Below are 15,210 nucleotides of genomic sequence, written 5' to 3' on the forward strand. Positions count from 1 at the left end.
TTTTTATCTTGATTGTCTTCAGGCAATGCCAATGCCAATCAGCTCGTTCTGTAACATTTATCTTAAAAATAAAAGAAAGAAAGAAAAGATCCCTTTCAAAATAAAGGAATTTCAGAAACTCGTTATCTTGTCGCTATCTGAAGTGGGATTTGCAGATAGAGTGCAGATACAATGGGCTAAAAACAATGCTGCTTGGAAGAGGTTAGGCCTAATTCAAAGGCAGCTGCAGTACCAGCATTATCTTAATGACAAATAAAATGTTTAGCCTTGGGACAAAAGGAAGCGACACACTATTTCACCCTTTCCTATCTATGCTCATCACTAGGCATATTTTAACAGGCAGTTTTCTAATAAATTTACATGGAGTTGAATGCAGAAATTTATTTCAGTACTTATTATCTAGCTTATTATAAGCATTTCTAAAGCACAAGACTATAAATACTTTGAGAGCTTACAGTTGATGTTAATTATCATCAACAGCAATCATTTTATTTTACACACACACATATATATATATATATATATATGATATATTTTTTACCTCCCTTTTACATCTAAAGATGCATTCTCCAATAACTAACTTACCTAGTTATATGTGCATCTTTATAAAAAAAAATTCTTCATGATTATATCTCATGTATAGGGCCCTACCAAATTCTCAGTTCATTTTGGTCAATTTCACGGTCATAGGAATTTAAAAATCATAAATTTCATGATTTCAGCTATTTAAATCTGAAATTTCACAGTGTTGTAATTCTATGGTCCTGACCCAAAAAGGAGTTTGGGGCGGGGGGGGTTTACAAAGATATTGTAGGGGGTGTTGCGGTACTGCTACCCTTACTTCTGCGCTGCTGCTGGCAGCAGCACTGTCTTCAGAGCTGGCAGCTGGAGAGCGGCAGCTACTGGCCAGGAGCCCAGCTCTGAAGACAGAGCCACTGCCAGCAGCGGTGCAGAAGTAAAGATGGAGTGGTATGATAGTACTACCCTTACTTCTGCGCTGCTGCCTGCAGAGCTGGGCCCTCAGTAAGCAGCCACCACTCTCCGGCCACCCAGCTCTGAAGGCAACCACGCAGAAGTAAGGGTGGCATGGTATGGTATTGCCACCCTTACTTCTACACTGCAGCTGGCGGGGCGCTTCCTTCAGAGCTGGGTGCCAGGCCAACTGCCGCCGCGCTCTGGCCGCCCAGCTCTGAAGGCAGCGCAGAAGTAAGAGTGGCAATACTGTGACCCCTTTAAAATAACCTTGCAACCCCCTGCAACTCCCTTTTGGGTCAGGACCTCCAATTTGAGAAATGCTGGTCTTCCCCATGAAATCTGTATACCATAGGGTAAAAGCATGCAAAAGACCAGATTTCACAGGCAGGAGACCAGATTTCACAGTCCGCACCGCATTTTTCATGGCCGTGAATTTGGTACGGCCCTACTCATGTACTACATTACTGTGTTACGACTCAAAGTCTATTAAAAACTCTATTATACCTTGCTATAAAAGAAGATTAACTTCTAAGGCTATCTATTGTAAAACAAGTCACTCAATTTATTTCTCAGGACAGTAAACCGCCGTATTTAAAGTGCATATCAGGGTTGAGTTTTCTTTTACACAGACTACAAAGAACAAGTTACCATCTGGATACTGTGTGAAGGAACATAGTACAGGCTGCTGTGATTCCAGTTTACACAAGAACCATTAGCGTTGTATGTTTTGTCCTATATTTTATCATTATACCAATTAAGAGAATTACATCTTTAGAGAAGAATACTGCTTTCAGAGTTCTGGGTCTCCCTTTATTAAGTATCACGTTTTTTCTCACAAAATCATAAAATAGAAAGAGAAACTGAAATCTCACAAGTATTTAACTTTTCAAAGAAGCCGTATTTTAATTATTATTTAGTTATGATAATGCTAGGAGCCCAACATAGGCCAGAACCCTGCTGGTTCTCTTTATAGTGCAAAAAAAATTGTTTACTAAGTTTCAAGCAGTAACTCTACTGGAGGCAATGAAATTGCAAAGATGTCACTGAGGAGCTAATTTGGGGTTCAGAACCTTTAATTACTAGCCGTGTCTGAGAAGGAAATAACCAACCTGTGCATTATAATCCAGTTTACCTTTACAATGAGCACAATTTATCTCTAAGTTATTGATACACAGGCAAACACGAAACCCCAAGATGGTTTTAAAAAAGTAACTTTCAGAACATAATTGTACTTAGAGATAAAAAGTTGAATATACCTCATAAGAATTTAAACACCTACTTGTAGCATGAACTCCATACTGATTCTGTTTTCTATCAATCTCATAACAAGATGGGCTTTACACTGGAACATAGTGTAATATTCCCAGGACAGCGTGTGAGGGTGTTTTATAGAAAAATGCAGATGTGATGCAGGGCTGAAAAATTAAATCAAAATAATTTAATGTATTTTCTGTTCTGAATATTATGGCAAAAAGCCCACAACTGTTACTGGTAAACAAGATGATTACAGTATACATCCATATTGTTTCTACTTATTTAAGACAACAATGCATCATGGATTTATTCATGAAAAAGTCTACAATTTTTATAATGTAGAGATACATGTATATTACATAGAGGAGTACAGAGACTAAATTAGAAGAAACTACAGTTTGAACAGTAATATTACAAACATGAAGTTGTCGAGTAAGAATTTAATCAATACAATTCAGTGAGGAAAGGGTATATGTCATCAGACTACTGAGAATTGCTCATAGCTTTTGGGGGGGGGGGGAATCCCCCTTCATTTAAAAGCAATTTGATTGCAATTACTATATATTTAAACAAACATTTATTTGGAAAGCATACAATTGATTGTTCTACCAATGAGAACAAGTTGACCTTCTATGGATATTACTTATTTTATTTCAGTTTCATTTGAAAGCCAATCTCTGGAGCAAGGCTGTTAATAGATAGTAAAATGGCTAGAAAAAGGATTTTTGTTTAAAGCATAACATCTAAAGAATATTTCACTAATCTTGAATTACACAATGCAGCAAACCCTCCCTTATCCTATACACTGTTTCAAATAGATTTTACAGTCAAAAATAGCTAAAATGAACCTGAACAATCTACATACTGTATTAACAACGTAATGTAATTGGTCAACAGAAGTTAATATAAGAGGTTTCTTCCATTTCTAAGTCCACTGTTTTGCATTTATTTTTAGGTTGAAAAGTTGATGTTTGTTCAAATGCACAAGATCCCATTTAAAAAATGCTTTCACGGAGGAAGTTTCAATATGCTTCAAGAGAATATAATTTTATTATACTTTAATAAAATGAAAAAAAGATTGACTAAAAGACTTTTTGGGGAGCACCAAACACAACAGGGTCCATGACTAGAGCGCCTCGGCGCTGGGATGGTACAAATAAATTAAAAAATAATCATGTAATCCTTTTAAACTACTTAAATATAAATAAAAGTTTACTAATCAAAGCATAGCAAAACCTAAACACAACTTCAGTACTTAGGCACACTGGCATCTCCTACACAAGGTACATCATATGTCCCAAAGTAGTGGAGATCAGTAATCACCATATTTTCAAATTCACTTGCTTTTAAGTTGATCTGAGACAGACCTAAAATTTTCAGTGTACTTTTTGGTTAGAACATTTTATTAATCAATCATCCTCACTGACACTGCCTTTGAAGATGATGAGGGATTTAAACAAAAATCTGAATTAAATCATACTTGTAAATTAAATATTTGGAAAATAAAATATCACATTGCCTCACTGTATGATCAGATAAGGAAAGGCCACATGATAATACACCTCTACCCCGATTAACACGACCTGATATAACACAAATTCGGATATAATGCAGTAAAGCAGCACTCCGAGGGGGGCGGGGCTGCGCGCTCTGGCGGATCAAAGCAAGTTCGATATAACGCGGTTTCACCTATAACGCGGTAAGATTTTTTGGCTCCCGAGAACAGCGTTAAATCGGGGTAGAGGTGTATCTACAAGCAAGAAACAGAGTCAAAAGTTCTCATAACTAATTCTGAATTTCACAGTGTCTGTTGGGTTTAAAATCATAATGCACATGATCTGCAGCTTCCCCCTGCCCTGTGAGGAGAATAGCTTGTATGGCATACAGACATTATATTTTAATGGACTTCTTCTTGATAAGATTTAAAATATCTTTTAAAAATAAGTTGCTTGATCTATAGTCCAGTTCAAAAATAGAAAAGTTACTGTAATTGCCTTATTCGTGAGAAAAATAAGAACATTTGCCTGTTTTCCATTAGCAGAGTAGAAATTGGAGATGATAAATTGTATAAGTCTGAATTTATTTTTGTTTGGCTGATGAATTAATGTTCAGTGACTGGTTTTGTTGTGTTAGAGTTTTTCCCTTTAGTTATTTTTATAGGTGTTTTATATTGAATTTTCCATAAACTGGTGACATGTCTTAAGGCATTCAACCCAGATGAGATCGGGCCAACTTCCTCAAAAATGGTCTTATGTATCTGGATTTTTTATTATTATTATTTTATTTTTTGGTCATAGACCAACAATCTCTGTGATATGAAAAACACAGAATATTTTAAAATTGCTGCTTTAAACTTTCCCAAGTTAATGCTCGCCAGCAATGACTTAATTCAAACTTGCATGGCTTCAAGATAGGCCCTTGCACCTGTTTTTTCCAGACTTGGGAGGCAGAGAAGGAGGAACTGCAAAGCAGAGTGAGCAAAATTCGTAAACCTTAAGAATCAAGGACTAGGTTTAGAAGCCTCGCCTTTTGGGTCAACATCCATCCGAGGAAAAATTCACCTTCCAGAATCTCCTAGGCTGTTCACCTTGTGGAAAGTCAGACCCCTGCAGCCTCTGACCAGTCTCTCCCTGCACCTGAAGGAGGCCCACTAATAAGTAGTGCTGGGCCAGTAGAACATCATCTGGCCTTTTGTCTGCTGTTTCAGCTCCTACTTTACAAGAGCACAGAATACTGTGAGAACTGAAGAATTCCCAAACTTTCTATCATCTTAAGTAACTTATTTTCCTGTCCCTATTTTTTGCCTTGAGTTTAACAGGAAGACACCCCAGCCTTTTTATTTGCTTTATTTTTAAGATGGGAAAGAGAAAGTGTGGCTGTGTGCATGCATGTGTGTGAGAGCGTCCTGTGACAGGGTGTATAAACCACATGCCAGTGATAAGGGGTTAAAGAGCTGCTGTGGGCCTGGCTGGACCTTCCCCCATCAGTCATGTCATGGGTGGAATAAAAGTTTAAAAGCAGGAATTCCTAGGCAGTTGATGGGCAGCTCTGAGAGAGAACAGACAATAGCTCTACAGCCCTCAAGCAGATCTCCTGGAAAGCTTCAGGGAAACTGCCCTCAAGAAGATCATTCACCGATTTCCTGTGCCTACAAAGAGGTAGAAGGTGCCGTTATATCAGCCGGGCAGAATAGATTTGGTAAGCCCCTAAGTTAGCTGTGAAATGTTCTGTGCTCCAACCCTCTGCCCTTCTCACAGGTAGTGAATCAGTAACTATACTGAAAGAACTTGGGGAGTGGGGAGCCAGGAATCCCCATCTCCTTCAAATGCACACAGAGTGTGTGTCTTAAATTAGTATTGGAGAGACTCCCATTTATGCAGGCAGGGACACCCTAAGGATTTAGCAGCACCCAGACAAAAGTAGGCACCCATCAGAGACACAAGAATTGTGACACACCCATAAAGTTTACATGGAGAAGGTACCAGAAAGAAAAAGTAATCATAGTTTAAACAGCCCTAAATATTGTCTCATAAAGACAGTTATTAAACTGTGTTTTGAACCTGAAAGTATTGAGAGACTTGATATTGTCATCTATAATTTCTGGTAGATAAGCATTTGTTAAACTTATGTTTATCAAGGTTGCTCTGCTAAAGTTAGTATTATAATCTCTGTTGAAGAGAGAGAGGAAGAGGAAAAAGGTTAGCCACCACATAAAAAACTGAAGTTTGAGAAGAAAGTTTTATAATTGGCTCCAAGGTTGTGGGTAGGACAGTAGGTAGCTTAATACTAAAAACAAGTTATTTAACAAACTTTAAATTATTGGTTTGATTGACCTCGGTAAAAATCTTTAATTGGGATTTATAAACATGCAGACAACCACCTTCTTAGTCTCTTTTACAGAATGTATAGCAACTGACTGTTTTCTGTATTAATTTGATGATTTAACTCCAATCCAATACTGACCTTAACTGAATTTGATTGGATACTTATAACATTTTATTTTTAGTTTACTATAAACAGCTTACCTTTGGTGATATGTTTTCATGATTTTAATTTAAAAAAATTAATAATGTGTACAATTGATACCAAGTCACATTTATTTTTAATAAGTAACAGGGGTCCATATCCTTTGAGGACCTGGGATGGAAACCAGCTGGTCAAACTTAAAGCCTGACCAGCTCTCATAATAAATGTACAGTGTCTGTGTCTGTGTCTCACACACACACTCAGCCCTTTTTGTCATTTCTTCTTATATCCCCTACCCCAAGAAACTGCCGTATGAATCTACTTGCATTTTTGTAGTTGCTAAGCACTGTATAGCTAGCAACCCCACAATTAAAGACTGTCCAAGAAGGGCCAAAATCTCTGAATGGGAAAAAGTATGAAGTGACCCATTTAATTTATATGCAGCTTCACTTTGAAACAGACATCCCTATTGCAGTGAACTGTACTGTTTCCTTTCTCCCATGGAGTGCTTCAAATTGTGGGGATTTAAAGAAAACCAGGGAATCTGTAGCTAGCAATACTTGTGTTTTGCGGCTTGTGAATTAGCTGTATTTGCAAAGGATTTCTGGAGACTGAAATGACTGAAAAATTACTACGGAAATTAATTGTATTTTGGCCACATTCCAACTGACTGTTAAGGAGAACATCTGTGCTAAAACCTAACTCTTCTTCATTAGATTGCTTGAGAGAGAAGTAAGTTATCTAGTCAGTCCCTCTACCTGTGAACAACAGGGTTGATTTTCTTTACCCAAAGGTATCTCTGAGAACTGACTGTCTAATTAGCTTTTCCTATCTCCTCGACATCCTAATGAGTTTCATAGAATGACAGCGCTGAACAACCAAAGACAAAGGCTCTTCATCATACTGATTCTTCAGAGATTATACTAACCCTGTATGATTTTGCTCTAAATGCAAACAAATACATTTGGAGCTAATGCCTTTAATTATTTAGTGTTTCATAATTATGGAGCCTGCTTCCTATGTATATTTAGATGATCACATCTGTTTTAGTTATTAAATTAAAATTGAAGATATTAGTAATGCTGTTTCAGTTTATATTTGAGGTGTAAAATGACCTGATACTCTTATGAAGGGCATTATATATCATGTATTATGATTTTCTGAGAGAAATGTCATTTTTATATAGATGGTGTCCACTTAATTCCTAACCCGAGATCAGAAAGGCTTTAAACGGCACTGTAGTGATGCAAAGGTGTCTGCCTCTCAACAATTATAGAAATAAAGGCCTGTCAAAAATGCCATCAGTGTTCTCCCAGACCCATCTAAGAGGCAAGAAGAAATGCAAAGCTGTCTGAACATAATTTTCATTATAAAAATATCCCCTCCACTACAAATATGCATAATTTACTGAAGTCAGCAATTTAAAGACAATTTACGTACAAGGCAACATTAAAACATATCTACAAAATAAGCAACAAATATAAAAAAAGTGACTCAATATGATTATGTGTACTCCTTTTTTGCAATGGGGAAAGCAGAGAAAGTACAAATAGAAGCACATAGACGTGTCTGACAGCCTTCAGCATTGCAGGTATTGGGAATGTACAATTTTCAGCATTTTAGGGTAAGGTATTCTCAGTTACACAATTCTAAATCCAGAGTAAGTCCACTGAAACTAATGAAGTTACAACATAAAGCAGAATCCAACCTCTAGTTTGTTGGCTTTTAAAAAACTTGATCTATTTTTCTGTGGCTTTCCCCTACACCATTCATCCGAAGTCAGTTTCTCTGAAGTGGAGAATATGTTGCTGTTATACTTTTAGCTGCTAACAAAAAACCAAAACCAAAATAAAACAAAAAACCCCAACACTAAATCAAGTCCTAGCTCAGCACGCCCAATTTAGTTTAACAAGGTATCAACCAGGCCAGGAGGCCTAAAATTAGATGCCTTGTTTTCCAGAGGCATGCACAACAAGGCCATCTCATTACTTTGCCTGATTTGCTATTTGTGAAAGAGCAGGGCACTGAATTAAAGCAAAATCCAACATGAGCAGGCAGGCAAAGTGGAGTAATGGCCTGGAATGCACATGAAAGCTGATTCTGTAACTGTCAACAACCATACAGCCTTGTGTGGTTGAGGATTCACCTAGGTGGGAAACTGGTTGTTAGTTACATTCCCGTTCTCATTCTGAAAGACCTTTCTTTCTCTGTGTTTTTTTTTTTTTTTTTAAATCAGTGTACAATTATTAAATGGTATTCTGAGGCTATGAGTTCTGATTTTAAACCAAACTAAAATCTGGATGTGCATACACTCAAAAGCAGAAAAGCATTCCTGCAGATGGCCCAGCCCATCTACTTTTCTCAATGGCTCTTAACAGCTGGTCTACTTTTAAGTTTCATTTTTCTAATTAACAGGACAAAAAGCTCAACATCAAAAGAGTGAATGTAACAAGACGTGGTATCAGAAACAAGAGAGCAAAGAAAAACAAATCCAACCACCAAATTCACCATTAATGCTGTTTAAAAATCAAAAAGTGATTAAAAATCATTGTAAAAGTAGCAGGAATTTAGTTTTTAACTCCCTTTTCCTCTCCTGTCCCTGTAATGAAAACTGGTTTTTACAGCAGAATTAAAAACATTCAATAAAAATAACTGTCTTTAAGTTTTAAAATTAGAGATTCATAAAACAATAGTGTTAAACTACACCCACAATGTACTTTATGAGACCATTAATAAATACATGCCTTAGGCAGCTGAAGTCCTTCAGCCATTGGCCTTGTGCCTCACAACACACCCAAAGTATATATTAATGGCCTCATAAAAACACACCCTACAATGACTTATAGTTTAAACAAACATACTTGTCTTTCTCTTTTCCTCCTCCAAATATTGGATGCAGTAAAACTCCGCCAGTCTTCAGTTCATATACCACTATTTGGTCTAGCTCCTAAAAAGTACAATATATAAAAATGTATATATTGTTAAGCAGAAGAGGCTAATTAGTGGGCTTTCCAGTGTTCTATAAAGTGATCATTTCTTAACCTCAGAGATCACCTGAACAACAACAAGTGAAATGTATCTGAAGTAATTTTACTAATTTGTTTAAGAAAAAAAATCATAATATTTTAGCACCAGAGAGCTAGCAATATTTACAGGATTACAATGAAGAACAGATGTCCATCATCCAGGCAAACAGAAATAAAACAGTGGAACTGAATAACAGAGCTAAAGTTTAATATTCAGTTGATACTATATCAGAGGAACTTTGCTATTCACTTTGCTACAGCATAAACTTCCTCTGATCCCCTGATGAGTAAAAGCAAGGGACTTCACCAGTATCTGGGAGTTAGAGATGATTTCGATTCCAAGGCAGATTGGTTTTGTGTTTCCACTAAGAATAATCTATCACCTGTGATTAGTACTAGCACAAGGAACATAGGAATTGCCATACTGGACCAGTCTATCTAGCCTTGCATCCTGTCTCTGAAAGTGTATAGTACCAGCTACTTCAAAAAGAGACAAAAGAAAACCGGAATTAACATCTTCAGGGAAATTTTCTTTCTAGCCCCCATTAATTAGAGGTTGGCTTATCTCCTAAAGCCCAAGGGTTCACAACCATTTCAAAAACACTTGGTTGAACTTGTGTGCTATTATTATGCACATATATTTTGCTTTACAACTTCAGAGCTTTTTGCAAACATGATTATTCAACATGGAACAGTAATGAGTATTGAGAAGGAGCTGTGAAAGAGAGAGAGTTAAATATGGGTAAATGAGTTACGTGAGAAGGGATTCCTTCTCTCCAAAAATTTAACTACTAAGGCCAGTCTGTCCATGAGTTCTGTCTAGGCAGAACCCTGTGCAGAACTTACTGCATAACCAAAGTCTAATATTTCTACCTGTAAAGATGATAAGGCAGTTTTGAGGAAACATGGTCAGAATATTCCGTCCATAACAAATCCTAATGTCCACCTTGATTCATCTTAGTACCCTGCATTCACACTGGCCAGCTTCTACGTTTTTGTGATGCCCCAGGATGCATCATTCAGTGAAGTCAAAGCTACCAATTGGATCCCTCTGGGATTATGAGGCAGCCCACAGGATAGCAAGTCAATTGCATTTTTATTATAAAGTACACTTTTAGAAGTTGGTGGTATATTATTTTAGACGCTTTGGTCTAAAACACAAGAATTTTGCAAAAAACAGGCTATAATAAAATGTCTTTGGTTTTGTGTTAACTTAATTTTACAGCCTAAGAGCTACATTCGGAAAAGGATTTAGGCACCTAATTGCTACTTTAGGCACCTGAATCCCAGAACCAGGCCCCACTGGGATTCACAAAACCACCGCTCAGCTGCCACTGAATCCTGTCAGTTCCCAAACTCACTTAGCACCTAGGTTTTTGTAGTAAAAGCTCCTTTAAGTGCTTCTGTTTCTGCCTCTGTGCTCTTCAGCTGCACTCTCAGTGTCGAGACGCCGCGCTGTGATAAATGAACCATGAGAAGATAGGTGTTCCTCTGCTTCACTTGCCTGCAGAGGCTCAGAGCTCTCCTACTGGAACAGGGATCTTAATGAAAGAATCATTGGGCGCGAAAGAGAGAGAGAAGGAAAATGATTCTATAGCATGGTTAGAGCACTCACTTAAGAGGTGGGAAACCTAGGATCCAATCCCCCTGCTCCAATGACTTTTTTATTTATCTATGCACAGTGGAACAGCTTCAACAGGAGAAATTCTGGGAGCCCCACATTAGAATATCCTCTAGCCCAGTGGTTAGGGAACTCATCTGAGAGGTAACAGATCCCTGTTCAAAGCCTTTCTCCCAATCAGGCAGAGGGGAAACTTGAACTTGGGGTCTCCCATATCCCAGGTTAGTACCTAGCCACTGGGCTAAAAGTTAAAAGGAAGGTCCTCCTCCATCCACCCCCTCCCTCCGCTGCTTCTTGAAAAAATGGTGTAGACGCCTAATGCCAAGAGGGTTTGCACAGAGGGAGGCGCCTCCCTCCAGGCTGGATTTAGGTGCCAAACTCCTTAAAGGGGGGAGGGAGGGGATGTATCTTAAGATACACCCCTCTCCTTCATGGGCGGCAGGTTATATATTTGTGTGGGGCCCGGGCCCCAGCAATATTCAGGGCTGGGCGCCCTGCTCCAGCAATAGTTGGAGCTGGGTCTCTTCCCGCCCCCCGGTCCTGCCTGGATCCCCGCCGCCGCGACCCTGCCTGGAGCAGGTCCCAGCCCCGCCTGCCGCCACCCCTCCGTGTGTTCCCCTCCGCCGTTGTGTTGCGTCCCTGCCTGACAGAACACAGCTGCCTGCTGCCCGGAGGGCTCCCCGCAGATTGGCGGTCTGCTGCCGCAGGTCCTAGTGCCTGCCCTTCACCACTACTGGCAAGGCAGGCTGCCCTTACCCTGAGCCTCCAACCCCAAACCCTCAGCCCCAGCCAGAGCCCTCATTCCCCCCGCACCCTAATCCTCAGCCCCAGCCCTGAGCACCCCCACATCATGAACCCCTCATCCCCTGCACCCTAATCCTCAGCCCCAGCCAGAGCCCTCATCCCCCTGCACCCTAATCCTCAGCCCCAGCCCTGAGCACCTCCACAGCATGAACCCCTCATCCCCTGCACCCTAATCTTCAGCCCCAGCCCTGAGCGCCCCCACATCATGAACCCCTCATCCCCAGCCCCACAGCCCTCACCCCACACTCCAAACCTCTGCCCTAGCCCTGAGCCCCCTCCTGCATCATGAACCCCTCATCCACAGCCCAACCCTCTTCCCAAGCCCTGAGCCCCCCGCATCATGAACCCCTCATCCACAGCCCTCACCCCACAGCCCAACCCTCTTCCCTAGCCCTGAGCCCTGCATCATGTACCCCTCATCCTCAGCCCCACAGTCCTCACCCTGCACTCCCTCCTATCCCCAAACTCCCTCCCACTTCCCACACACCCCTTCCCAACCCCAAACTCCATCCCAAAGCCTGCACCCTTCACCTCCTCCTGCACACTCACCCCCTGCCCCAGCCCAGAGCCTGCACCCAGCACCCTTCCTGCACCCTAATCCCCAGCCCAGGATCTGCACCCCAGACCTCCCCCGCCGAGCCCCCTCCCAGAGCCTTAGGCAGGTGGGGGCGGAGTTGGGGGGGCGGAGTTGGGGGCGGGTTCTGGGCCCCACCAAAATTTTTACAAACTTGCCACCCATGCTCTCCTTGGCATCTTCCATTGGCTAGCTTAGGCGGGGAGCTGCATAGCGTGTGACTTTTGTGAATCCCATTCTTAGGTGCCTATCCCCCTCCATTCATTGTACAGGAAGCTTGAATGCCTAATTCAGGCTTTGTGGATCCCTGTGATTTTCTAAGAACCTAAAAGTTAAGCATGGTAACAGTCAGCACTGCCATGCCTTTATGAATCTAGCCTTAAAAGAATAACAGACAAATATTTTGCAAAATGATGCTATATGCAGGGCCCGGCTTCAGGCACCAACAAAGGAAGCAGGTGCTTGGGGCGGTCAATGGAAAGAGGTGGCACATCCGGGTCTTTGGCAGTGGGTCCCTCAGTTCCTCTCGGAGCGAAGGACCCGCCGCCGAATTGCCGCCGAAGAATGAAGTGGTGTGGTAGAGCTGCTGCCCAAGTGCCACCGATTGTGGCTTTATCGTTTTTTTTCCCTTCCTCCTTGCTTCGCCGCTTGGGGCGGCAAAAAAGCTGGAGCCGGCCCTGGCTATATGATAAGTTACCAGAGCCCCTATTGGATCACCTCCATAGTTCAAGGAGAGATCCAATGGTAGCTCTGACACCACAGAATGATGAAGCAGATTTAAGTAATATACCTGTATGTGAGTTCCAATATCAATATCTGAGGTTTAAAAATCACATTCTTCTTTTCTTCCTTGTTACTGGGCAAAAGACCCAACAAAGGGAGGAAACTGACTGTAAAGGGGAAGCAATGAAAATGACTGTGCACAAAGCAAACAGATTAAGAAAAATATTTTTGTTTCTAGATTTCTTCCATTAGGTATTTCACTTGTAACAACAGGAGATAAAAGTGTTCTGTCAGAAGTATGATTTAACCTGACAGTGTCCCTTTAAATTGTATTGCAAAACTATGTTATTTGGTTTCTACCTTACCTTATCTTGATATTAAAATGTACGTACGCTTTACAAGAACAAACTTCTTTTGTCTCATTACCTTCTTAATCCAGTGGCGATATTCATTGACACCAAAGGTTTTTTTCATCCAAAGGCCATAAATATAGCCAGAGATTCCCTTCAGCACCCACTCATCTGACCTGAAATAAGAAACAACTATGAACTCTGTCTCCTTGACTTGCAGGGTATTTTGAACTAGCCAAGGGCAGCTCATGCTTCATCGATGCACACATTTCAGCAGCTTATATAACTTCTCAAGTCTAAGTCAATAGGAGCCTGATGAGCTGTGAACCAATTTATGTGATTTCTGCACCTGGATAGGATTCATGAAACCAAAGAGCCAGTTAAAACTGTGAATTTCTTTTACAACAGAAGCCCAGATTAAAATACACCTCTACCTCGATATAACGCTGTCCTCGGGAGCCAAAAAATCTTACTGCATTATAGGTGAAACCGCGTTATATCGAACTTGATTTGATCCACCGGAATGCACAGCCCCCCACCCCCCCAGAGCACCGCTTTACCGCGTTATATCCGAATTCGTGTTATATTGGGTCGCGTTATATTGAGGTAGAGGTGTATAAACAATGATCTTAGCTGAAACTGTAACAGTAAAAAAGATTAGAATACTTATTAAAGTATTAAAACCCATGTTGGTCTACATAGTCTTAATTGTTTGAAAGCTACTTTAATGTGATAGACAAGAGTTAGACAGTACAGTGCATAGAAAAGACTGACAGAAAATAATCGCAACTGTAAGTATGTACAAAAGTGTACTTAAGGCTATACAAATATGAAAGAAGCAGTTCCCCCTACTCAGTAGACTCTCTCATCAATACTGAAGTCAAAATATATTAATTGATTCACAGATTCCAAAGCCAGAAGGGACCATCGTGATCATCTAGTCTGTTCTCCTGTATAATACAGACCACACAGTACTTCCTTAAAATAATTCCTAGAGAATATCTTTAGTTTTGCCATCCCAACCATCTCATGCTTGGGTAGATGCCTTTGAGAAGTGCATTCTGAGGAGGAATATGAATCTACAGAAGGAAGCTGTTTGGTGAACAATAGCATCAGTTCCAAGCACAAGAGTGGCATAGAAGGCTGTAAAGATGTGAGTGGGAGAAAGAGCACAAAAAGGGCCCTTGTAAGGTGCACTAAGGCCTTGTCTACACCAGGAATTTGCCCCAATTACAGCTATTAGTGACCAGTTGAGTCTTCAGCACAGCTAAGGTACATCAGGGCAAACAGTTTAGAGTAGCTTTGCCTAGTCTACACTAGGAGTTTCAACTGGTGCCACTAAACCAGTGGCAGGCCACTGATGGCTGAAATCTACCGTATAGACAAGACTTTACATGAATGCTAACAGGCTGATGGACAGGTGGGTAAGAATAGAAAGAAACTGCAAGAGATTTTTGATGGGTAGAGTTGTACAGTTATGAAGGTGAGGCGCTCCCCCTTCCTAGCAAACTTGCCCAGCCAATCCCATTCTCTTTGCTGCCAGACTTCTCCCTCCCCCTGCCAGCTCCCAGGTCCAGTATGCACCCTCACCAGGCTCCTTGTCGTAATCTACTAGTTCTCCCACTCCACAAGTACCCTTTATTCCTTCTGAAATCCAGTCAGACTGCTTCCTCCTCCACACTGCCTGGGTGGCAGCAGATGGCAATACTGGGAGCACAAAAGAAAGTCTCCATGCCATCAGTTCTAGTGCCATGTACCACAGCAGCCTGCAGCAGCCAGGAGCAACAATTACAGGGAAAGTCATGATCAGCCCCTGCAGCTCTAATGTAGGTGGAATCTTCAGAAAATGTATCTGCCAAACTCTAAGAAAATGTGCATAGTGTAATTTTTCAAAGGTTTATAACTTAGCCAAATTTG

At 40.8% G+C, this 15,210-nt stretch overlaps 1 protein-coding gene across 7 annotated transcripts in view; it reads right to left on the bottom strand.

Annotated features, from left to right (window-relative positions):
- TAF2 (TATA-box binding protein associated factor 2) overlaps positions 1–15,210 on the bottom strand; it is a 103,826-nt gene that overhangs the window by 57,846 nt on the left and 30,770 nt on the right. For all 7 annotated transcript variants that reach the window (XM_039521548.1, XM_039521551.1, XM_039521547.1 and 4 more), the window contains 3 exons: positions 13,370–13,469; positions 9,057–9,142; positions 2,255–2,390 (listed from right to left, as the gene is read on the bottom strand). In XM_039521548.1, coding sequence (XP_039377482.1) covers positions 2,255–2,390; positions 9,057–9,142; positions 13,370–13,469 — 322 coding nt within the window. The remainder of the gene's footprint in view (positions 1–2,254; positions 2,391–9,056; positions 9,143–13,369; positions 13,470–15,210) is intronic.

This window comes from Mauremys reevesii, linkage group 2 (assembly GCF_016161935.1).
Source record: "Mauremys reevesii isolate NIE-2019 linkage group 2, ASM1616193v1, whole genome shotgun sequence".
NCBI lineage: Eukaryota > Metazoa > Chordata > Testudines > Geoemydidae > Mauremys > Mauremys reevesii.